Source organism: Pelobates fuscus, chromosome 3 (genome assembly GCF_036172605.1).
Source record: "Pelobates fuscus isolate aPelFus1 chromosome 3, aPelFus1.pri, whole genome shotgun sequence".
Lineage (NCBI taxonomy): Eukaryota > Metazoa > Chordata > Amphibia > Anura > Pelobatidae > Pelobates > Pelobates fuscus.
This window is the reverse complement of record NC_086319.1, coordinates 205,077,357-205,104,530: the sequence shown is the minus strand read 5'-3', so window position 1 is coordinate 205,104,530 and position 27,174 is coordinate 205,077,357. Positions and strand designations below refer to the sequence as shown.

General features: G+C 41.1%; 1 protein-coding gene across 3 annotated transcripts in view; it reads left to right on the top strand.

Moving 5' to 3' along the window:
• Positions 1-21,033: 21,033 nt before the first annotated feature.
• The window catches only part of PCDH1 (protocadherin 1), a 176,108-nt gene continuing 169,967 nt past the window's right edge, over positions 21,034-27,174 (top strand). Inside the window, exon 1 of one of the 3 annotated variants that reach the window (XM_063447920.1) lies at positions 21,034-21,502. In XM_063447920.1, coding sequence (XP_063303990.1) covers positions 21,439-21,502 — 64 coding nt within the window. In that variant the 5' untranslated portion in view covers positions 21,034-21,438. The remainder of the gene's footprint in view (positions 21,503-27,174) is intronic. The other 2 variants (XM_063447917.1, XM_063447918.1) reach the window with 2 other exon arrangements.

The window sequence follows — 27,174 nt, the reverse complement described above, 5'->3', positions numbered from 1 at the left end:
CCCATTACTACTGTGGAACAATGGGAGGTACTGCACGAGGCAGATGCGGTCCAGGCCAATGTGGATAATCTACGGCACCATCGACAGACGGTATATCTGAATGGTACAGCAGTCCGGGGATTACGAGATTCGGGAGCCACCATCACTTTGGTACAGAGCCACCTGATTTCAGATCAGGCAAAACTGAACAAAACTGTTGCCGTCCGGGTAGCTGGGGGAGCAGTGTACCGGCTACCTACAGCAAGGGTACATTTACATTGGGGAGCGGGGGCAGGGGAAGTGGAGGTGGGGTTGATGCCACATTTACCGGCGGAGGTTTTATTGGGGAACGATCTGGGGAGGCTCACTTCTGCTTTTGAGCCCCAGTCACCCACCACAGGAGAGGTCAACCCTGTAGTCACCCGACAACAGGCCCGCACCCAGGACCACAACACACTGCCGGAGGTCCAGGTAAGCAACCCTACCCCCCCTCTAGAATGTGTCCCCTGGGCTCCACCTAATGAATTTGTAGCTGAAGTCGCAACAGACCCCACGCTTCAGGTGTATAGGGACAAGGTTGGCACGGGTTCCCCCGGGGCGGAGGGAGAGAAGTTTATCTGGGATAAACAACTTTTATACAGGGAAACAACCAAACAGATTACGGGGTTAGACCCGATAGCGAGGAGACAATTAGTGGTACCACAGCGGTACCGGGCTGAATTACTCCGGATAGCGCATGATATTCCGCTATCCGGACATCTAGGGGTTAGTCGCACCAGGTACAGACTAACCCAGAGTTTCTTCTGGCCAGGGATTAGCCAGGAAGTACGCAGATATTGCACGACTTGCGATACCTGCCAGAGAGTGGGAAAAAGGGGGGATCGCAGGAAGGCTAAACTTCACCCCTTACCCATAATAGAGGAACCTTTTAGCCGAATAGCGGTGGATCTGATAGGCCCCCTCAATAAAGTTAGCCCGTCAGGAAAACGGTATATTTTAACGGTCGTAGATTATGCCACCAGGTATCCAGAAGCAGTGGCTCTGACCAACATCCACGCTGAGACGGTCGCGGATGCCCTCATGCGGATATTCTCCCGGATGGGATTACCCAGGGAGATTATCTCGGATCAGGGTACCCAGTTTACCGCAGAATTCACCCAACACCTCTGGAGGATCTGTGGCATTAAGCCTATTATCAGCGCCCCTTACCACCCCCAGACGAACGGGCTCTGCGAACGATTCAATGGTACCTTGAAGCAGATGCTCCGAACCTTCGCAGAGACCCACAAGGACTGGGAACGATTCCTGCCGCACCTCCTATTTGCATACCGGGAGGTGCCGCAGGAATCCACAGGGTTCTCCCCGTTTGAATTATTGTTTGGAAGGAGGGTCCGAGGCCCATTGGATCTTATTAGAGAGCATTGGGAGGGAGACCGGAGCACAGATGGCACTCCCATCCTACCATATGTGTTGGCCTTTCGGGACCGCCTAGAAGCGTTGACCAAGACGGTACGGGAAAACCTTCAGGAGGCCCAGACCCGCCAGCGTACATGGTATGATCGGGGAGCCAGGGACCGTAGCTTTCAGGTCGGGCAGAAGGTACTAATTTTAAAACCTGTCCGACATGATAAGTTACAGGCCGCCTGGCAGGGCCCATATAAGGTGGTGGAGCAAAGATGCGATACCACCTATATTATCGGCCCCTGCACAGGGACTGGGGGGCGACGCATGCTCCATGTGAACATGCTGAAGCCCTACCACGAGCGTACTGAGGAGGTAACCGCCATCTGTGCCCCTAACACGGAAGAGTTTGACAGCTTACCCCTCCCCGATTTGCTGGGGGATGGGCAGCTGTCCGGAGATTTAGGGGAGGTTACGCTGGGAGATCGGCTGAGCCCACAGGAGCGGATCGAGGTACAGCAACTATTGGAAGAGAAACGCGACACGTTCTCTAATGTACCTGGATACACGCCTCTGGCAACTCACCGGGTCGAGACCCCAGGGCAACTACCCATGCGCCAGACGCCATACCGCATTCCAGAAGCGGTACGGGCAAACATGCGTAAGGAGATCGACGAAATGCTCCAACTGGGGGTGATTGAACCCTCAGACAGTCCTTGGGCATCTCCTGTAGTCCTCGTACCAAAGCGAGACGGTACGACCCGCTTCTGCGTGGACTATAGGAGATTGAACGAGAAGACTGTATCTGACGCCTATCCGATGCCCCGGATAGACGAGTTACTGGACAGAATGGCCAGGGGCCAATACCTCACCACTATTGACTTGTGTAAAGGGTATTGGCAAATCCCCCTGGCCCCAGACGCCATCCCGAAGTCGGCCTTTGTCACCCCATTTGGCTTGTACCAGTTTAAGGTCATGCCATTTGGGATGAAAAACGCCCCAGCCACCTTCCAAAGGATGGTGGATCGACTCCTAGATGGATTCCAGGACTATACATGTGCCTACCTGGACGATATTGCTATTTTTAGCAATACGTGGCAGGAACACTTAGCTCACATCGGAGCTGTACTAGATAGGATAAGGGAAGCAGGTCTGACCTTGAAGCCGGCCAAGTGTAGTATCGGCATGGCTGAGGTACAATACCTGGGACATAGAGTAGGGTGCGGTAAACAAAAACCGGAACCCGCCAAAGTAGAGGCTGTAGCCCAGTGGCCCACCCCTAGGACTAAGACCCAGGTTTTAGCGTTTCTAGGGACAGCAGGGTATTACCGGAAGTTTGTTCCCAATTATAGCGCCCTGGCCAAACCCCTCACTGACCTGACCCGTAAGAACCTTCCCCGCCAAGTAAACTGGACCCCGGAGTGTGAGCAGGCATTCCAACAATTGAAAAATGCACTGATAAATGCCCCTGTCTTGGCAGCTCCCAATCCAACTAAACGTTTTCTTGTTCACACAGACGCTTCTATGTTTGGATTGGGGGCAGTACTGAGTCAAGTCGGGGCCGATGGCGGGGAACATCCAGTGGCTTACATCAGTCGCAAACTGTTACCTCGAGAAGTAAGCTACGCCGCCATCGAAAAGGAATGCCTGGCTGTGGTGTGGGCCCTAAAGAAGCTACAACCCTATTTATATGGACAGCCCTTTTCCTTGCTCACGGATTACAACCCGTTAGTCTGGCTGAACCGGGTGGCTGGAGACAACGCCAGGCTGCTGCGCTGGAGTTTGGCGCTACAGCCTTTTGACTTTAATATCCAGTACCGGCCGGGTAAGCAGAATGGAAATGCTGACGGGTTGTCAAGACAAACTGACTTAGAGAAATGATCCGTGAGCCCCCGGACATCCCCAAGCCGATCCGTGTTGGATCAGACTGTGTATGCCGGCTTGTGGGCAAGGGGGAGCAGTGTAGCGGATTGGTACCGGGCTGTCCCACGACATGTATGAGAATAAGTGTATTTGGTCATATGGCTGGTTTAATGTGTATGTACATGTATAGAAAGCATGGTATCCGGGTATAATGACAGTTAAATGTATGTAAAGAATTGTATTCCTCTAGTTGTTCGGTAGAATCATTCAAATAAAACAAGGGAATGAAACTACCGAACAACCAGACCACCCAGGAATGAGTGTGCCTCCAATTACCGTTTGCAACAATGTTGCAAACAGGTAATTGGCAATCAGTGCAGTGTGGTCTTTGTCCTCTGGGTGGCCGCCATTCGGGAAACAAACACGTGGCGGCGGCCATCTTAAACTACCGAACAGCGGTGTTTTGCCGTCGAGTGTCTGGAACTAAAATCGGACACTTGACTAGGCAAACACCGCTGAGACCTCCATACTTCCAGAAATTCGTATGGAAACTACCGAATGACCCGCCGTTCGGTAGAAAGAGCCCCATAAACAAGGGAATTCATTCAAACCCTCTCCAGGCTCTATAACACAGGCAATTCGCCTGTTTTCATTCCCTTGTTTGTGACCGACCGCAGGGCCAAAATGCATGGAACTGTTTTCGGATACTTTACCCATGCGGTCGGTCAAATCTTTGGAACCCCATATCTCACGAACCATTCATCCGAATGGGCTAATTTTTAAGTATGTTGGTCCCCCAGAATAGAGCTATCTGGGGATGTTGGATTTGTGGATGTACCCCAAGTATTTAGGGTACATCCAAAACTCGGGGAAAACTGTGTACACAAGAAGGGGATTATGATGCTAGAGGAGGGGAGGAGATCTGTGGGAGGTTACTACTTAGAGATTGGATAATGTCTTAAGTGATAGAACCTCCTCCCTTGCATGGGAGAGGGCTTTATAAGGAACTGTGGAATAAAGCTTGTCAGTCTACTCCTGAAACTGTGTGTCGTCCAGTTATTGGGATTGCGATGGGGATACTGTTGTATTACTTTACCTGCTGGAAACCTTGCCTATGGACTTAACATCACCTTGTTCCTGAGCCTCACTGGAATCTCTAGTGGAGAATAGCTGTGCAAGATCGGCTCTCCGCTACATTCAGAATATTTTTTTTTCTGGGTTTCCTCCTCTAAAAACTAGGTGCGTCTTATGTTGTGGTGCGTCTTATGGAGCGAGAAATACAGTACATATGGCTCAGTAAGAAACCCAGAATAGGGATTGATTGATATCTATAGCCAGAAACTGGAGAAAGTCAACAGTAGACACCTGGCCTCAGGTTAAGGAGGCTATTAGATCCCAATGTAAAATAGAAAGAGGCATTGCCTCTCAATTTTGTATTAATTCTTATACTTACAAAATTTGGGATAACTGGATTAAGATTCTTGATCCTCCCATTATGGATTGAATCTGAAGACCTCAGTTGTCTGGTCAGTCTCCGTCACAGGTGAATATTCCAACAATGTGAAAAGAAAGACACAAACTTGTTGATTGAAATCAAGTGTTAACGATTTGTTTTTATGTATATATGTTGTATATGTTAATGATATATGTATTAATATGTTCAAATACATGACTGTAGGGACAATGGATAATTGGCTATCTGCTTGTCAATATTTCAATGTGAAAAAACTACTTAATAAAATATTTATTTATATATATAACTTCAGCTCATTGAAGTTGTCTGGGTGCTGTGTTCCTATTGCACTTAGTGCTGCAATGTAAAACATTGCAGTTCCAGAGAAACTGCAATGTTTATATTGCAGCTCTTAGTCTGCCCTCAGTGGCTGTCTACGAGACAAACAGACTTTTGGTCTGTTTTCTGACAATGGAGGTCCTCACGCTCTGCATGAGTACCTCCAGCGTTAGATTTTCCCCACTGGAGAGCATGAAATAATGCTTTCCTATGGGGAGGTTTAATGTGCGCGGATGGCCATTGCCGCGTATGCGCATTAGGTATCCCCCATCGACATCAGCTGACGAAGGAGCATGGGCAGTGCCTGACCCAGGCCCAATGGTCATCGGCACTGGATTCAGGTAAGTGGCTAAAGGGGTTTTAACCCCTTCAACACCACGGGGGGGCACAAAGGAGGGGGGGAGGACCTATGTGAAGACACTCACCGCTTAAATAGATGAAACCGCCATTTAGCCGATAACCCCCTTTACAGAAATGCAGGCTCTGCACGGCCGACCGCCAAACTCCCAAACCGAGTGTAAGGGAATGCGGTAAGTCATGAACATAAAATCAGCCGAACTCCTTTCACGGCTAAAACAGACTAAATAAGTCCTTCCAAGTAGCAATCCCCCCAAACACGAGACCAAGCTCCGTCTTGAGGGTAAAACAGGAATCTGCCCTGTATTTATGCAGGTGTCCCACCTGGTGGACACTCCCCTAGGGGACCAGATGGAAGACAGACATATATTGGACAGTAGCCAATCGCAGTGGTTTAAGCACTCCCCTTTACATGCATAAATCCCTCCTCTCTATCCTGGAGATGGCAAATTGGGAATTGGGAGGCAAATCGGCATTTTAAATACGACTGTAAAAACACATAAAAATACAAAAGTATACAAATACCGAATGCATGTGCTTTATGTAACGTATCCCCAGATAGCCTGGATCTGAGTGCATTTTTCTACTGAATAGCGCTCAGATCCAATGCGCATAGTTCAATCGCCATGGAGTCAAAGTCTTTCATATGTCTTTCGGTATACGATTGACTCCATGGGATGGCTATCTGGGCTAAGTCCATGCGTACGTTCCAAACTCCCGAACGGACCGGTGTTCGTATGCCTTGACGAAAACTAAGGACGATCGGTAGTTTCAGTGGTGTTCGGCAGATAAAGTGTCCGTTTATAGTTCCATAGAATCCTCGCCGAACACCACTGGTCTTTCGTGTGTTTAAAATGGCCGCCGCCTCGTGGTCAGCATACGAACGACGACCATCCTGCATACGGATAGAATGGAAAGGTGTCTGCGGTTAACCACAACGTTCTAATTGGGGCCAAGAGATTAACCAGCAGCACACTTCTCTTCTCAGTGGCCGTCCGTTCGGTAGTTTCAATCGGTATTTCCTGGAACAAACGAACAGGGGCATACGGACAGGCAAATAAACAAAAAAGGGGCAAATAGACGAACCAGCAATCTCAGTCTATACAGATGGATCTGTCACAACCTATGAACCCCATAATGCAAGGAAAACGGTTTTGTTTTCCTGGCACTATAGGATCCCTTTAAGTGAAAAAGATCAAGGATTTGTAAAGGATACAGAAGTCTATACAGCATACATCATATCTGAGCAAAAACAACAATAATGTTCCTTTTTTATCCACCTTACTTCTCCCACCCTTCATGCTTTTCCCTCCCCACTTCACCTTCCACCTGATGGTGGATGTTCAGGGATTAATTCTGTGGCGTTTTTTTAGTGTGGTCGAGGTACACCACTGCTGCAATCACATGCTCCTAAATTTCAGATATCAAATGAACAGATTCCTCCTGCCATGTCAGGGTTGTGGTTCATAGGGGTCAGCAGGCTTGGGGTTGTCATGAGTTGGAGTTTGAGCCTTTTGGATACCAAATCCTAAGAGAGGAACCTATGAACTGGTGGCAAGCTATCGATTTCTTCACAGTTGGACTTGCAAGCCACACTAAAGAGGGCAATTTACCCTTGAGCTGGGCAAGTTCCAATCCTACCCATGGTTAGGAATTGGGCACGTGCCCGTCAGTTAAATGAACTAGGTAAGTAGCTTGGTAGTATGCTAATATGGAGGGAAGCCGTACAACAAGTATTTCAGAAGTACTTGATATGTTTGCTTAATATTATGGGCCCTGGACTTCCAGACTATTGTTTGAAAGAGGAACAGTAACCTAGGCAACAAATTAATTTTGATTGCATTTATCCTGCCAAACAATAACACCCATTGACCCGAATATTGGGTCAATGGGTGCAGATAGTATTGAAATGAAATTGTCCTTGTAAAGCTGCCTCAGATGTCTAGACAACAAAATCACCAGATATTTTAGTCGCTTGGAGCACCAAGCAAATGCAAATTGGAATTGCAGGTGCCCAGCAGATGTATCTTTAAAAGTAACATTGAGTGCTTCCGATATATCCATGCCCATATTTGGAGAAAGCGGCCAGGAGATTTCAGAGGGAAACTAAAGGTCTACCTATCAAGAACAGCATGTAATCTGCATAAGTGGCTACCCTATGTTCCATGTGTTCCAGAGTGAACCCAGTGTTTCCCTGGCCTGTTTGACTGGCTCCAGAAAAGGTTCTAGAGTGAGACCAAACAGAAGGAAGAATAGGAGCAAATTCTGTCTTGTTCCGTTTCTAATCTGGAGTGGGGGTGAAAGAGTTCCATTAATCTGTATGCGTACGCTTGGAATTGTGTAGAGTGGTATCACCAATAATAATATATGCAGACTAAATACCATAGATTGAAGAGTCAAAGACATAAACTGCCAATCAACCTAGTAAAAAGCCCTTTCTGCACCGGTAGAGGGGAAATGGATCTTGTGGCCTGAAGATCGTGCCATATGCATAACATTAATGGCTTGAATGATATTGTCCCTCGCCTCTATACTGGGCATGAATGCCTCCTGATCTGGGTGCACCAGATCGGGCAACACCCTACTTAGACAATGTGCTAGGGCTTCAGAAAAGAGCTTTAAGTCTGCATTCAGCAAGGATATTGTTCTATAACTGGTAATGCAATCTGGATCTTTGGGGATCACGTTGAGAGTTGCAGCTAGAAAGTTGGTTGGGAACTGACCTCACATCAAGAAAGAGTTCAGTCTAACTAGCGGTTTTGGTAACAGTATGTTTCTGACAGTTTTAATGAATTTAAGAGGAGACCGTCTTGTCCTGGGGCCTTATAGTTTTCCTTTATTATTCATTCTTTATCTCTTCTATATATGTGTACTTTTCCCACACTATCTGTAACAATGTTCGATCCACCATACCAGTCCTTGCCTCTCCCACTTCATCAGTCACCCCCAGTCCTCTTAGACAGAATACAAAATTATGTTTGTACATCAGGGCCCACTTCCCTAATTCCTCCAGTAATGAGAAATCTTATTCCATTATTTTATGTCATGATACCTCCCACCCGCATCCCATCATCTTATGACTTTTCCTGCCCCTTACCAATACATCTTCTCTCTCCATATAACATTATCACTTACTGTCTGCTGCTTGCCTTTGCACTACCAAATGCGTTATGTTCCCAGATATTAGCTTTTTATGTTTCTGGATGTTGATGCCATATGGAATTATGCATCTTAAAATGCAATGTTTAATGCAGTCTCCAGGAATGGTTGCTACCCTATAGGAAAATCCTGAGTGACACCTCACAAGAAGAGGCATTTTTGACATCGTTTTACCATCATTGCCAGCACTGAAGAAACAGACTTCTGCACCAATTGTTTGCAAATAACTTAAATGACAAGCTACTATAAGCAGGGAGAAATGAATAGGGGACGTCCTTGCATCATAACCTATGCAAGAAGTATAATTAGTTTTGGTGCTTCTGCTGTCCCTCTAAATTGAGTTTATCATCTTTAATTATCCCTATAGTTAACAAATATGTATTTGTATGGAGTAACATATCTAAATGTGAAAATTCATAAACTTTATTCTGCAGTTGCGTGGCTATATCTTGCAACCTGCCCATCCCTGTTATAAGCTCTGTCCTTTTGTACTCGACATGAAACAAACTTTGGAGGACAACAATATGAGAGACAGCAACACCAAAGTAATTTTAACATGACTTTAATTCATCTATAGAGAATGGCCTCAGCAATTTGTGACCTACAGTGCCTTGCAAAAGTATTCACCCCCTTCGCATTTTTCGTGTTTTGTTGCCTCACAACCTGGAATTAACATGGATTGTTTGAGGATTTGCATCATTTCATTTACAGAACATGCCCACAACTTTCAAGATTTTTATTTTTTATTTTGAAGCAAACAACAAATAGGACAAAATAATAGAAACGGTGCATAACTATTCACCCCCCTACAGTCAATACTTTGTAGAGCCACCTTTTGCGGCAATCATAGCTCCAAGTCGCTTTGGATAAGTCTCTATGAGCTTGCCACATCTTACCACTGGGATTTTTGCCCATTCCTCCTTGTAAAATTGCTCTAGCTCCTTTAAGTTGGATGGTTTGCGCTTGTGAACAGTAATCTTTAATTCTGATCACAGATTTTCTATTGGATTGAGGTCTGGGCTTTGACTAGGCCATTCTAACACATTTACATGTTTCGCCTTAAACCACTCAAGTGTTGCTTTAGCAGTGTGTTTGGGGCAATTGTCCTGCTGGAAGGTGAGCTTCCATCCTAGCCTCAAATCACGCACAGAGTGGTACAGGTTTTGCTCAAGAATATCCCCGTATTTAGCACCATCCATCTTTCGCTCAACTCTGACCAGTTTCCCAGTCCCGGCTGCTGAAAAACATCCCCACAGCATGATGCTGTCACCACCATGGGGATGGTGTTCTTTGGGTGATGTGATGTGTTGGATTTCCGCCAGACATAGCGTTTTCTTTGATGGCTCAAAAAGTAAAATTTTTGTCTCATCTGACCAGAGCACCTTCCTCCATACATTTTGGGAGTTTCCCACATGCCTTTTCGCAAACTCAAATCGTGCCATTTTCTTCTGGCCACTCTGCCATAAAGCCAAACTCTATGGAGCGTACGGCTTATTGTCGTCCTATGTACAGATACTCTAGTCTCTGCTGTGGAACTCTGCAGCTCCTCCAGGGTTACCGTAGGTCTCTGTGCTGCCTCTCTGATTAATGCCCTCCTTGCCCGGTCCGTGAGTTTTGGTGGGCGGCAGTCTCTTGGCAGGCTTGCTGTTGTGCCATGTTCTTTCCATTTGGTTATGATAGATTTGATGGTGCTCCTGGGGATCATCAAATATTTGGATATTTTTTTTATAACCTAACCCTGACTGGTACTTCTCAACAACATTGTCCCTTACTTGTTTGGAGAGTTCCTTGGTCTTCATGGCAGTGAGTGGTGCCTCTTGCTTAGATGTTGCAGCCTCTGGGGCCTTTCAAAAAAGGTGTGTAAATGTAATGACAGATCATGTGACACTTAGATTGCACACAGGTGGACATAATTTCACTAATTATGTGACTTCTGAAGGTAATTGGTTGCACCAGAGCTTTTTATGGGCTTCATAACAAAGGGGGTGAATACATACGCACATGCCAATTTTCTGTTTTCTATTTCTAAAAAATAGTTTTTGGTATATATTTTGTTTTATTTCACTTCACCAACTTAGACTATTGTGTTCTGATCCATCACATAAAATTCAGATTACCGTAATAGAACATTGAACTTAAGGCTGTAACCTAATAAAAAGGTCAAAAGTCAAGGGGGGTGAATACTTTTGCAAGGCACCTGGCAGTCAATGTAAAGAAAGCATAATGAGAAGAATGAAACAATATGAGTTTCTCCTCCTCATTTCCAATTCTTGCCTTGACTTTGCTTTGTCTGAACTGGACTGTTAAGTAATTTGCCAAATCTGTAATTTAAATTTCAATGAAAAAAGGTTAACGCAAGTTATTGGGGATTTCAGTGTCTTGTTCAATTACATAAATTCTATAGAAGTTGCCTCTGTTTCAGCTGGGTTACATTGATTAACTTTTTTTTTTTGTAAAATGTGTCTGTAATATTTTTTCGGAAATGGAATTGTTGTCAGTTTTCAAATTGAGAAACTCAGTTGAATATACTTTCATGGATTTTTCCTGAATATATTTTTCCATAGGTCCTCTCATTGACTATATATGGGACAGCCCTCAACTAAATGAAAGCACAAAAAAAAAATCAGTCTCTTTAAAAAGGTGCTTCAAACAGTCAACAGCTGTTCTGTGTACCTCTCTGCAGCTTCTCAATGCATGCTCAAGGCATTAAAATTCCTAAACATTTAAAATAACATGTTCACCGGACAACAAAGTATTCAGAGACACTTTGAGCACAGATTGATGGAATGTATATTGAATAGCAATAATGAAAGCATTGAATGGGAAGAGGTAAGGTAAGATATAAATTAAAGAAACACTATAACGTTATGTTATGAATAACAAATGTGTATTCCTAACGAAATATTGCTATGGTCACCGTTTGCTAGTGTTAAAAAAGGTGTGTTCAAGTACCTTCTCTCTGTCGTGCAGCTTTACCTCTTTGTCTGAGACCATCTCATTCAAATAGTTCTGATTCAAAATGTTTACTCCACTATGTCTGTGGGGGCACCTCTAGTGGCTGTCAGCATTATAGCCACTAGAGGCAAGTAATGCAAACATTGCTGTTCCTGCAGGTAAAACAGGGAGGGGAGGGACGACATGGCACCCAGACATTGCCTCACATATATAAATGAGGCATTAAGTAGGTTACAATTTTCTTACCTAGGATCATTTTCTGGTAGCAACTTTGAGCCACAATGACAGGGGCATATACTGCATTTTTTTTTTTACATAAACCAGTAAATACCAATGGCTGAGCAACACTTTTCCAGTTTCATGTTAATAAAGAGAGCTGAGCTATATAGGCCACTGTCTATTCCACATCATTTATATATAAATTAGCTGTATCGAATAGACATATTAATATGCATAAAAATGCACAATAATGTATATAATATAAAGACACTCCTCACAGAGTGTTCCAAACTAAAGTGAATGACAATCCAAATTTAGGTAAAAATAGCTAATTTGTAAAAAAATCTCCAAACGCAAATCATATTTACTTCTATAATTACAGCTAGGCTACTTTTTTGAAATAAAAAAATCTGAATTTAGTGAATGACCGTGTCTGTGTCTCCCAGTCCTTGTGCTCTAGTACGAAAAAAAACAAAACAACTTGAGCTTAATGAAGCAGTATTGGTATATAGATCATGCCAATGCTCAATTCTCTGCCATCACGGAGTTAAATCACTTTGTTTATGAAGCCCTAGACACACCTCCATGCATGTGACTTACACAGCCTTCTTAAACATTTCCTGTAAAGAATCATCTAATGGTTACACTTCATTTAGTGCAAATTCTGTTTAAATTTGAATCTATTTCATGTTAGCTTGCTAGATCCTGCAGGAGTCTTGTGTATGTAATTAAAGCTCAATTTACAGAGCAGGAGATAAACTTTTAAAGTAAGTTACATCTGATTAAAAATGAAACTATTTTGTTCTCACGCAGGCTGTGTCAGTCACAGCCAGGAAAAAGAGTGGTTACAACTGCATAAGCAGAAACAAAAGTGACTTAACTCCTAAATGGCCGAATTGAACAGCGAAACTTCAGAGGCATGATCTATACACAAAAACTGCTTCTTTAAGATAAAGGTTTTTGGTGACTAAAGTGTTCCCTTTAGAATACACAAAATGATAACTTTAGTTTAGTTTAAACAAGCAAGCAACAGCATACAGTCAACATTTCACTTCTAATGCTGGGCTTTTCTCAAGGTGTCAATGTAATTGGGCCAAAAAGCTGATTGTATGCTGTTGCATGAGTCTGGATAAAATAAAGGATTTTTTTCATGTCCTATGAGTGCATATACTGATATTTTTTCATACCCTATTAGTACATAAGACTGATATATATGTACATATACCAACAAGAAAAGCATTATCAGGCTGGTATAAAACCATTTACAGGGCTGCTTATTACTCTCAGTCCAGCACTGACAATGTATTTAAGAAAACAAGAAACCATTTCAATGATTGTGTTGCATTCCTATATGTCTGTATCATTAAATTCATCACTGGCATGTGTGTTTGTACTCCTTAAATCTTTTCGCTAATAGCCCCTTAGCTACCCACAGCTGCAGCGTTTGTAAAGATAAATCTTTCATGAAGATACATCTATCCAGAATGCACAGAGTACCAATAGAACGTTCACTGCATTGCTCTGGCAATGAAAGGGTTTTGGGCAGCCTTTGCATCTTTGCATATTGGCTACAATTGGACATTTGCCATCACATGCAAATAAAACCCTCCTCTAAGTCAAGAGTTAAAGCACACGTCTGCATTCGTGTGTAATTCTTTTTTTCTCATTGTCATAGAACACCATTCATCCGTCACCTCGCAGATACCCTAGGCTTTGCCACCCATTGTTTATTGTTTGCACACACTGGTAGGGAGGCTGACCCGTTCTCACACTGGTCATTGTGACAGCTCTGCTTTCCCTCGTCAAGAGCCTGAGGCTGACGGATAAGCACAGCACCTCTAGTGAATGCTTTAACTCTGAGAAACACAGTCAGCAGCTCCACCTTTTATCTGTCAGTGGAAGTGCACACGCTTACGAAGCAGCCTTTAAAGTACTCTATTCTGCTTCAAGTGCTGCAGTCTTTGCTCTCTCCGTGTGTTTCCTTACGGAGCACAAAAAGGCAAAACCTAAACATTTAGCTGTAATCGCTCGGAATTTGCAATCAACCCAGTATGGTGGGATTACAAAATAACACTGCGAAGAAAAATTGCTGTAGACCCATGCAGAAGGATTGCTGAGAATGTGCACAGCCGGAGGTTGATGTTTTAAATGCAGTTTGCATATTTCACATCATAAGCTATTTATATATTTGAAAGATGCATTGATCAAACTACTTCTTGCTGCCAAACGAAGAAGTCAAGCCAGCCCTTGTCACAATTTACTCCGCAGGTGGCAAGCAGAACTGATTGAAATCCACACCCTGATTTAGACCTGTCGGTAAATGAGGTGTAATCAGGTATCCAAAGTTGCCTTCCTCCATTGCTAGAAGAGTAAGTGACGCATATTAGATTATCATGTCCTAATGCAAGAATTGGTGTTCAGTTGCCCTTGCAGAGGTACTTCATAGAGAGGTAGACTCAGAGATGCTTCTTGACAGAGCATGATATACAATTGTGTTGTCCGATTGTATAGGCTGGGAGAACAGACCTTTCATCAATGGGAGCTGGAAATCTGGGTGCCAAGGGTTGTAATTGTAAAAGGAACATGTTAAATCAGCATGAAAGTGCCATTGCTGGCATGTGAGTTGCTAGTCTACCATCCTGACGTGTAGATCCACTGATTGCATGTGTGAATGCCTTACGCATGCCATTTCTATAATCTTACTTTATATTGATTTTCTCCATTTCTCCAGGGAATCAAGAAACTTGCATAGCAGTACTCGTGTCCCATATCAGAACAGTCTACAGGATCTGGAAAAAGTTGGTAGATATGCCAGACACTTCGTGTATGATGGGATATGGTAGATTCCGTGGATTTTTCATGCTGATTGCCAATTTTTTAATTTACAACTATCAGGGTTCAAACATTCCACTCACTAATAGACATTGTACCAGGGAAAATTCTCCCCTTTTGAGCATTCCATGGATCCTCCACGCAGTGGCCAGTAACTTTTAGGGCCTGGCATGTAGCGTAGGACTTGAACATTTCAGCCCTACAAATATAACATGTAGGCCTTTAAGGATCTAAAAAGCATACATATGTATATTAAGAAAGATCATTAAATAAAACCATTTAAAATATGAATATCTTAGGTTTACATTCTAGGACAAATAGCCAAAATATATTAGATTAGTTAATTTTATAGGTGGCTTCTGCAATTTAAGATCAGAGGATTACAGGGGCTGTGCCTTGAAATTCAAAGGTCACCTCCATGGGCTAAACATGGAGTGGAGTATATGTCTAAAATTTCCTTAAGCACATCCGAAATATATGATTATTTACAAGTACAATGTACATTGTGTATCAGCAAATCTTGGCAATGACAGGAAATCATTAGCATAGTGTGAACCCCACTGAGTCTGGCTGACATTGCACATTTTATCTCCATTTGGAATGAACCCAAACATAAGAAAAATGTGACATATTGCATGGTTTGTGCATAGGTTTGATGCGCTGATCGGCTGGCAATCATATATATAATGGGCTGTAAAATAAATGTTAATAATGTATGAAAGATTTTCAATTGCTGACAACCATTGTCCTCATAGTGTGGCAGTTCTTGTATATGGTATAGTACTAAAGGGGGCAGCAATCAAAAGGCAATGCCAGAGATTGCTATTGCAGACATAGTACTGTATGTAATGCTACTGCTAATATGCAAGTAGTTTTACAGCTGCGGTGGAACTACAAGGCCCATGAATGTAAAGCTACTACACATGTGATCTACCTGACTTGATGCTTACCCCCACATTAGTATTTCTACCCTAGCATAGTATTAATGCCCCTTCTCTAGTACAATGCCAGATGCTTATAGAATGGAAAGTAAGAATTCTTATATTCCATTCTCCTGGGAAGTATAAAAATAAAATCTAATACTTTAATAAGCATGCCCCTTCTTTTCAAAATAAGTTGAACTAGTCATCCAGCTTTGTATCATACATTTTCCGATAATAAATCTGGACGTGTTTCCCCCAAACAAGTTTTTCCTGTGAAGCAATGTTTGTCAGCCCCCCACCAGTGTTGTGCAGCAGAGTGGGGTTTGTCAGATGTGCCCCCTGGACAATTCTGCAGAAAACGTGTGCTGTGATTCATTGCAATCTTTTTCCTGCTATCAAACTCCTGCTCAAACATGGACTGTGGAAAGATTAACCTTGTTTTTTATCGCTTCATTTTCTATTGCAGTCAATGCATGAATTTAGAGATACTATCGGTGATATGGGTATATCACTGATAATACAAACTGCCCTCTATCTTCCTGAACACTCTTCAATTAGAAGCTGATAATGCCTTCAAAGAAACTATTGATTACTTTAGTTTTCCATGCTATAGTGACCTAAACAGCATTATCAGATCTTAACACAACCCTCCACTTAAACAAAAACATATATACTTGATTGTCTTCCCTGTGGTCTTTAAGTGAGTAGATACCTACATATAATTGTATCCTATTCACAGAATATCTTTATCGTAAATACTAGTCTACATTTAACTAACCCATCGGTTTGTACTCAGTAGCTAAAGGATATGTAATTATATACAAAAAAACTCTTGTGAAAAATGAACGTGTTGTATAAATGATAATGGCATTTTAACAATTTAAATGTTTTCCCTCCCCGTACTTTTCTATAAGCTTTTTTTCCCCCCAACTGTAGTTTTATAGCGGCAGAATTATTAGGGTGATGCATCTTAATTATGTGTTACCGTGTCATTATTAATGCAGTTTATTGAAAAGGAAAAGTTTGTTTTGACAGATTGTTAGAATTTTTATAGTGTTGTGTATTCCTTTATTAGCATATTCATTTGACAATGTAGGGAATTAATGACAAGAGTCATGTGAATTATTAGGCAGGTGAATAAGCCATACAGTCACATGCAGGATACAGAATCACGCTCTCTGGGAGAATATGTCTTTAAATGAGGTTAGCTGAACTTATACTGAAGGCTTAGATGCTTTTCCTTATGCTACATATTTTATAGGATTACCAAGAAAAAGACCTTCTTAGCCACTGAAAAGGATGCTTTGTTAACATGAAGCTGATTTTCTGTCTGTATTATATGGGTTACGTCAGGGCTTGACAAATCAGGTCATGATATTTTCAGCTTTAAGATATAGATATATTTGGGGTCTTTTGCACAGATTCCTATGCATACAAAAAAAAACATCAGTCTTCTTTTTAAATGCATTCATTGTATCAAGAGTCATCTTTTTTTTATATTCCAAACTGGTGGTGCAACAGGAATGTGTCCAAATTTTAAAAAGGTGGGTCCCAAAAAGGATGCATGTCACATTGGTATGAAAACACACCAGGCTTTTAGCCATACAGGGTAGCAGAGAGCTGTTGAAGTTCCCTTACATGCGCAAAATGTCCAGTTCAGTCAGTCTAATGATGCTCTTGCACTATGTATTGGGGACAAGTCTCTGTGTCTTTAGAAGAATACAAGATAACAAACTTGGGATGGCACTCACTATGACAGTTTGGACATGCCATTGTTAATATAGTGAATACAAAGACATTTCAACATATATATAATTTATCATTTAAAACAAATAAACACTTCTTTATGGTTTGGATGTTAGACAATAAGTGAACGTATTTTGCAAAGAATGTCAGAGATTTGATTAATCTATCAATATGTATCTGCAATGTGTTTTTTGTCATATAAAAATTAATTGGCAAAGAACCACTGCTTTTCTAAAATATTTACAGATTTTAAAGCTACATCACCATCACTAATTTCTTTTTATTTTTTATGCCACTCACTGCTCCCTTGCCTTTTATCCATCTGGCCATTCCTAATCAGTTTTGGATTTAACCCATTTATTGGTCTGACGGACAGCTACAGCTGGATACGAGAAAATTATTTTAGCTGCAGAACCCTCCTTCCTGAACTCAAGAGTGACTCAAGTGCTCATTAACACCATCAGCACCACATTTTATTGCATCACGGCACACATTAGTCTCATCTGGCAATGTAAGGGTAATGTACAATATCAGCTCACTACAGAGCCATTAGGAGAACACAGCCCACAGCCATTAAGAATCATCTCCATTCTGCATGAATGTGGAAATGTTGTTACAGAATATTGAACGGGGATGGGATATTAATTCAAGCCATTGAAATGCTCAGATTGTGTGTTTACTTTGGGTTTTTTTTGTTGTTTTTTTTTACATATATTGCATTGGATCTTACGAAGAGAATTTTATGGCAGTTCTGTGCTGTGAAAATTATACTTTCAAAAATTAGGATTATCATCTGTATAATACTCTAAAATGTACCGGTATCTTACAAACTATTTTTTCTGGGGGGAGGGGTATTAATATTATTATTATTATTATGTCTCTTAATCCATTTAGGCCCATTTTTAGTCCATTGTGTCATAATGATTTTCTCCATAGAGAGCCTGTGAATTACATTTCTCAATGATGCTTCCTATCCTAATCTGAGATGGACTGTTATTAGCTTTAAAAAATGAACAATAAATAAGTTAGACATGTGATATAGGCAGAGGCTGGAGTTGCTCCTTAATTAGTTATTATAAAGACAGTATACAACCATCCTGTCTCTTGAAATCTGCATTCTCACCAAAAATGCATGATTTAATACTCGCACTTCCATTTGCTACGTAATGAATGCAAACAGGAAACAGCAGATGGGTTGTATTAGAGAGCACCCTAACTCTATATCATTGCTGCAAAGGTCAGGAGCCTAGCAATAGTTAACTTTCAGCAAAACAATTATTGTAGACTCATGTCTATGATGTTCAACCAGCCAAGTGGCAATCTTAACTCATAAGCACTTGATGAATGACTGATAGAAAACATGAATTGCGTAAGCTTCCGTCCAACAAAGCGCAGAGAGTCTCTGACACCCTTATCAATTGGTGGACTACCAAACAGCAGCTTGTTGTCTGACTTTGCATTATGGGAGCTGTAGCTCACTGGCGATTGGCAGCCACATATTGTAATAACAGAGATAACCTTAAATACTGAAAATATGGGTTTCTTTTCCTCATTCATGTGTTATTTCTCTGCACGCTCCAAAAGCAAAATCATTTATACTCTATAAATAGATGGATTTTTTTTCTAAAATAAACAGATCTCTCAAAAATAAGCACGATTGTGATTCCAGCTCATGGCGGATTGTGATGGTGAGTGAAAAGCAAAATCTCTAAATTTGGAAATACTATATTGTTTTATTTTTATTCCTGTTTTTGGTTTTTTTTTTTTTAATTGAAAGCTGTAGAAGGAAAAGGGAAAAAAACTCAGCTGTCAATCTCCACAGCAAGGGAACACAAGGAACTAGATTATAATACAAATGGTGTTGGTTTGAGTGGATAATGTGCACAGTGAACCATTATTGCAATAATTTCTCCAGATGCCAAAATAATATATTTTACAAATAAGCAAAATCTGCTCCAATAGCATAATTTGGAATTTAAATATGGCACTGTCTAACATAGCAATGTAAAGAACTACGCAATAATTTGATCATCTGTAAATATAAACTATAGAAATTATGTACACTCATTTAGTGATTTATAAGAAATTAATTATGGGCACAAGATACCTTTTGCTAAAATTGCATGTGTTGATCATTTTGGATCTTAAATATACAGGAGAGTTAATACACGTTTGTTTATTAGATTTATTCTGTAGTTTTATCACTATCCTACCATTTCCTTGTGTATTTTGTGCTTCTTATATCTGCCAACTGCCATGAATTTCCAAGAACAGTCCCCATGTCTGCACTGTCTCAATATTTTACTGTGCAAGCATTCTTCCTAGTATTAAAATGTGATATAGGAAAAGAAAAATTAGCATTGCTACAAAATATAAATGGAGTTAAGTGGAAATTAAATTTTTAAAGAAAATACAAAATGTTTAAATATATATACATATATATATATATATATATGCGTAGCTATATACTGGTAAGGAAGGATAGGAAGACCTATTCCTTTGAGTTTACAATCTAGCAGTATTTGCGAGTTTTTTTTTCCATGAGGCCCTTGGTAGAAAATACATCCATGTGCCAAATGTTCTAAGATTATACAAGAGAAAAAAAAGCCAGGGTAAAACATGAAGACAAGAATGTTGGTTTCAAAGAGGGACTATTCCCTTGAGGACCTATGTGAAACATGTTTTGTTAACAACAGATGTCATGGAAGCTGAGCTTAAGGTGATATGTCCGGCTGCAAATGTCCCCTTGCACGTTATATGCAAAGGTTGGCAACCATTACATGGCTAATACACTGTTGATTGAAATTTTAAAACTGTGCATGTGCATGTAAAATAGGTCCTTAACCAATTCCTTGTCAGATAAACATGCAGATCACTACAAGACAATCTTAACTATTCTCTTATGCAAGGTAAAATCTGCAAGACAAGGGGATCAGATGCAAAACTGGTTTTACCACTTCAACAATATCGTTTTCCATGCCTTCTTCACTATACTCATTGTTATGGCTAGAATTTCCAGTTAGTGGGAATCAATGGCAGTCGTTTGCACTAGTAAAGATATTTGCATTTACACAGCCTCAAGATATTAGCAAACAAACTAAAGCAAGAGCCTTGCTTAACACCCCCTGCATTGGGATCTGGCCTTAATTGTGTTAATGAAAGCCACCCTTTGCTTGCTGTATTACAGGTGTGAAAAATCTATGCTCCCAGCACAAATGAAAATTGAGTAGGTGTTACCACACCCTGTTTATCCAAACACACCACACTTTGGAAGAAAACTATGTTTACTGTTATATATTGGCTTGTGACTTCACCACAAAACAACAACTATCAGAGAATGGGAGGATTTTTAATGGCTTCTATTTTACTAAGTGACAATGTGTACCCAGCAATAGGGAATGATACAGGCCATTGAAAAGTGGGGTTAATAGCTCTATATACACCCAGATCTAACAGTATAAAATAAAGTTAATTTAATCAAATGCATGATTAAGTCCCCTAACTAGAGATTACTGATAGCACTCTACACTGTGTCCATGGCCAGTAAATGTGCCCATCTCATTCATTCAGTGTTTGTAACTCTTAGCATCAAAGTACTGCAGAATTACCCAGTGATTGTAACAAGCTTTAACTATTACTCTAGTCTAGAGTGACATTCTGAGCTTGTATGCTGCAACCCTGGTCGGTCTGCAAAAAAATACTACCAACACCCCTCTTTTCACAGCAGAAATCAGACAAGTACCAAGGGGGGAGGGGCTGATAGCGTCTCCTGTTTGTTAAACCACTGAGAAAGGTGGGGGGAGGGAGCCCCCATTTGCAAGAGTTAAGGCATGCAACAAGCACCCAGCAGCTTTGCATGGAAGCAGTAGCGAGGAATGAGATGCTTGCAGAGACTGCCTGAGTGTTGGATGTGATAAGAATCAGGAGCTCCGCCCCCAGTATACAGCGAGAGAGGTGCTGGCTGCCCATACACACACATACAGCTCCTCGCTGGGACGCTAGCTGCTAGGGCTCTGACTTGCTGCAGCCTCTGCTCATCACAGGGACCTTACTGCGGACCTGGGGGACAGGACAGCCCGGGGTCCAGGGCAGGAAGAGGGAAGAAGTTCTGCTGGTTTCCTCATTAGCCTTTGGGTGGGTTGGTTTGATTTATTTCTTGTCTCGCTGATTGCTGGACTTGTTCGTGTGGATGTGACACCGGAGTGAAGAGAGATGAAGATCCGGAAAAGCGCTGCTAGGGGCGGCTGGAAGACCGTAGCAAGAGCTGAACAGCAAGGTAAGACATTGGGGAGCCCCCCTGAGATGTAGAGTTGGGGTGATCCTTGACACCCCTCATTATAAACTGCAGCTGGATTCGTGATCTAACTCCACATCAGTAAGTGGAAGCTTCACAAACAACATAACCAGCTTTAGAACGTTCATGGAACCTCACTTTACGGATTCTAGAACCCCCATCTAGATTGCAGTTGGGATGAGGTTTTGACCATGGCTTGCATAGGGTAATATGTATGGAACGATAGTCGAGCTCTCATAACTGGTATTTTGAGGTTTAGTTTTTTGGGGTGTTTTGGTTGATATTCTGTAGCACCTCATTACCCTGCTTGGGCGTCAACCCCAAGAGAGGGGTGCAGGGTTTTAAGGCTATGGCAATAAGTGGGTCTTCCAGCATTCTGCAGGCAATGGAGTAGTAATCGGGGGTGGGGGTGATGTACCCCATAGAAGAGCAGCTTCTAGTGGAGAATACCGATGGAAATTGGGATTTCAACAGAAATAAACCTATGTGCACTAGAAAAGTGGGCTTTTCTAAGAAACCGAACCCCATATTGGGAAGATCGTGAGTAGGCACAGACTAATGCAATGGACTAAAAGACATGGGTATATTAACTCTTTTAAGACCGTGATTTTGAATTTGGGATTAGCCATTTATCAGTGGCTGTAATCCGGGGAGAACAGAATTTGTTGGAACAGGCTTGGTTTTTCTCTAATTCATCATACAACGTAGGGGTGATGTTGAAGCCCCCTTAGTACCCCAGCACTGATAGCATTGCAGGGTACAGCGATGAGCTCATTTCAGGATATGATGAATGTGGATTGCGCTCTATAGGGACACTCATTAAATAAACATTATCGCGTTTAATCTGTCTGTGGCAGAGATCCTGGGGAGATATACAGCTCATCACTGCATCACAGGAAGGGAATCCCTAAAACTCGCAATCAGGGTTCTGCTGTGTGGACCCCTCTAATAGAGGCTTTCCATGTCTTGACTGGGAGGAAATGTATGTGTAGAGGTTTGGATTGAGGGGTGTTAGAGTAGATTCGTGGGGATCCTTATACAGAGGGCATAAACATTGCTTGGTGTGGGGTCTTTGCATGTCCTGTAGGTCCAGATTGGAGCTAGGGGGATGTTAGGAGGGAGATGTCCGTTTTGTGCGGAAACCCCAAGTGTGCTTTATGTACATACTTAAATATACTTACATGTGTATTCAGAGAGATGCATATCATTCACGGTTGATGGATCAGAGCGTAGAGTATAGGGGGTTGGTATAATGTGGCGTGTGTATCGCTCCCCTGTACTGGCGATAGACCATCCATATTGATAAGTGCTCACTATGTAGCTGTTGAGAGATGTACAATAATGTGCGTTAAACAACTTTTCTATTTTAATAGCGACGGTATGGCATTAAACACACTGATCGCTGGGCAGTGCAGGGCTCTTCCTGGGCAGTACTGGGCTACACACCCTGATAAAGGCACCTATAGAATTGTGCAAATTAAAATCTATTCTATACAGTTTTCAGTGGGATAAAACCGCATTCCAGACTATAAATACTGCGTAAACGGTCTGTATGGGGATACGCTGTCTGATATTTGCTCACTATGCACTCAGTGCTGAGTATAAAACATACCGATCGATATAGAGGGAGAGAAGTACATTGGACTCTTCGTGACAGTAGGGCTTTGGCAGTGGGTGGGATCTGGGTGTCCACTATCCAAGCTGCGCCCGGGTTCATGGCTGCTGAGGCGGGGGTGTGGGGGTGAGCTGTGCCGCCCGGTTTTAGCGCGCCTTGTGGTAGGGATCGTAGCTGCACTTTCCCTGTAGCCGGCGAGGTGCCTGCAGGTGTCCCATTAACCCCGTGTAGCGGCCGGGACCCGTGGAGCAAGGTCTTCACTAGTGTGGCATCTGCTACAATGTATCTCTTACCTGGTATAATACAGCTATGTGCCATATAAGAAAGCCATTAACCCTCTCTATCAGTGTCTTTAATATTGCCACATACAGTACCCCCCAGTAATAAGTAAAGCTTTCACCTTTTAGAGAAAGGGAGTAGAAAGAGAAGTCTGAAGTAGGTTTTATTTTCAATCTTTTTAGAACCGTTCACATTATCCAACTTGCAAGTTGGCCAACAGACGTATTCAATCAACGAACGCCATTAAATAATCCAGTCTGACTAATAAACTGTTCCTGTGAGTTTGGCACATAAGAGGCTTCATCCTTTATGCTGACTTTATTAAGGTAATATATCTGTGGAAGTACCACAGCCACAGTGGTCTCCTATGATGGCCCCTTGATTTAGTGACTGAAATGTAAAAAACAAACAAATTTTTTTTAATTTTTTTTAATAATACAAAAATATGTAATTACTTATTTTTATTTATTTTTTAATCATGTTCTGAAGCCAGTGTTCAGTGTTTCCTATTGTAGCTGATGAGGAACGTGAAAACAGTTTATCCAATCCAAAGCAGGCTTACTAGGATTTCTGATGGAATGCTCAATTCTGGTCCCATTCTATCTATTTTCATAGCTTATGGAAATGCTCATTGCCTTCTAAGAGATGCATACATCAGGTCCTTGTAAACCTCAAACATCTCTTGATGATCTCCGTTATTGAGATTATAAAACAGTGTGTAACATTAAGCTGTAGTAGACACTACTTTTTAACTTGTCTGGGCATTTTAAACCTTAATCTCATATATATATATATATATATATATATATATATATATATATATATATATATTCTCACACAAGAGACTCCATACAATTTCATATGTATGTAGTTATATAGGTTTGGGGGGTGGAGGGGGAGAGAGACAACATGGCTCCAAGTTCCACCTTTCACACACATGCTGTTGACCAAGCATTTTTGGGGTAATTATTTTTAAATTTTATTTTAGATGCACCATTTTTTTTGCAGTTTTGTGTATTACGCATTGGTTTACTGTTATTTCATGCCATACTAGTTGGCTTTTAGTAGGTTTTTGTTGCTACCCCCATATTCATATAGGTTCAATAACTGAAACCTATTCCTTTATCCCACAGTACTAATATTTTGGTAATTTATAACCGTAACATCTTCATCTATTTGTGTGTATGTATTGATATACCTATAGACTTTATTAATGAAGTGTGTGTGTGTGTGTGTAACTGCATATATTGAAGTTTTCATTTATTTTTGTTTTTAAAAGTACAAATCTTGCCACAGTTCATGACATACAGTGTTTCATACTTTAATCATTTTATGAAAGGGCTTCAATGCAGTGAATTAAAAAGCTTGTGCGGTGCTTTGCTATTGTAGTGGTCATCGGTGACATGCTTTACACCTATGATTGAGATAAAAAAAAAAAAAAAAAAATATATATATATATATATATATATATATATATATATAGATAGATAGATAGATATATATCTACTTCATTTAATGTTTTTAAGAATGAAGTGCAGACTTTTTTAAAAGCTGACCGTGAATTTCCTGTAGATTTCGTCTTCATTTCTGAAATTAGATGCTTGTTTGCCATTACCCTGAGTTTTAGCTCTTCCATACTAGGAAAGCAGAGATGTAGAAAGCTTGTTCGTGTCTTTAATTTATGATGGCTTCCTTTTTATTCGTCAGTTATAGCAGTGTTTAGATATTTTGCAGGGCACAATGTAGGGATAGGAATGCAAAGCGAAACGGGTATGGCTTTCTGAATGGGTTTTTTTTTTTTTTTTTTTTAACTAAACATTTTATTTACCGCACAGACTTGCCACTCTGCCTTTGCATCCTTTTTATGTTATCAGAACTTGGTTCCTTTATGTCATTTTGGATTTCTAAAATTTTTTGGGGGGTTGGGATGTTTAGGAACCCAACCCTGTATAATTTGATCAAACAGTTCATTATCTGGTGGTTGCTCCATCTTTTTTCAGATGAACTGTTTATCGTTGGAAATTCTAGCTTATAACTGTTATGATTTACAATGTCTGGCAGCATCCTAATGAGAATGTAAGGAAAACCATGTGTTAAGTTAAATTTAAACTGAATCCTTATCTAACATGCATCTATGAATGCTAAATCAGTGTATTAGAATTTTAATCCTTGAAGGACCTGCGGGATTTACCAAACATCACCAGTACGGCAAAGAAAGAAACGAGACCGACAGACGCTCTATAGAATCAAAGTGCTCATTTCTAAACTAGGAGGAAGATCACAGATAGCAGCGCTGATGTGTGGGAGCCACTCGAAGGCAGCATCAGTCATATAGCAACAGTGATTCTCTCCACACTTGTAGCTGCATTAAACCATTAGTTAGTGTATGTATAATATAGCATTTTTTTCCCAGCTGTGATGGTTTTAACCCCCACTTTATTTTTTTTTCTTTCTGTAATAACCTTTACAGAGCACTAATTAAAGCATACACTGCTCGTGTACGTATGTGCACTTTTGCTAAAGTAGGCAGTCTGTCAAGGCAGAAGGAACATTTTCTGTTAACACCACCATGTTTAATCAGACCTTCCACGGTAGTGGTGCTGAAGGAGTTAAGTGCTAAAAGTAAACCGCTAAATTCTGAATAATGCCAGAAGACAGGCGGCACAGTATGGAGAATCCTGTAAAAATGAAGCATGATTATTTATGTAATCGAATTGTATGCATAGTCCTAATGTATTCTTACAATAGATGGCAGGAGCAGGCTTCCTTGTAATGCTGTTTCCAAACCATGGATTGCGTTTAAAAGGGGAAAAAAATTCCCCTTTTACTCTGAGTATTGCTTTAGAGTTACCCAGATGTATGGAAGGGTTCTTTGATATGCTAGGAAAACAGTCTTTTACATTTGAAATACAGTAATGCTAAGAAAACAATGATAGACCATGGGATAATCATTTTGGGGGCTGACAGAATATATGGCATTGTATATAGATAAGGCATTTTTCACCCTTAGAGGAATGGTTTTTTTTTTCCCCCCATTTATTTTTATTGGTCAGCTTTTATTCTTAAATGTCACATAACCCACTCTTTACACCCATCATATCCTGTTTTCAATGTTGTGTAGATATTGGTATACATGTGTACGCTAAGGAACGGATTCTGTTTTAGTGTTCTATTAGAGATCTTTAGAATTTCAAACATATGTTTAGTTTAAGGATTCTTTCCCTCAGCAGTGTTGCACTCTTATCTGCTGTCCATAAAATGGTAGGCTTTTGCTCAAATTAAACCCATATTTTCTAACCTGCAGTTCTCAACTCATTAACTCAATGCTTAGTATACATTTATATAGTCCAATTCAATGTAGGTACATTTCCAGAGAAATTTGCTAAGCTGCAAGACCTTTCCATGTTTTAACTTAACACCCCGAAATTCCCATTGTGGATAAATGTCAGGCCCTACAGCAGCACTATATCCGTATTGTGTGATCTATTCGAGATATTGGTAATGACCAAAACTGTTAGATTAATCCGACTGTGGCTGATTTATTTTCCTGATCCAGCTGTTCTATAAGAAGGTTAACTTGGATTGAGGTAAATAAAGGCTAGGTCCCTAGTTATTGTAGAACTACCATTGCTCCGATACATTGCCCGTATTGATATAAAGGATCATGGTTGATGTAGATACCTAGCTGTTGGAGGACTGGATAATATCAACTCTTTCGTATGATGTCTGCATCCAACATTTTTATGATTGTGCCGTTAAA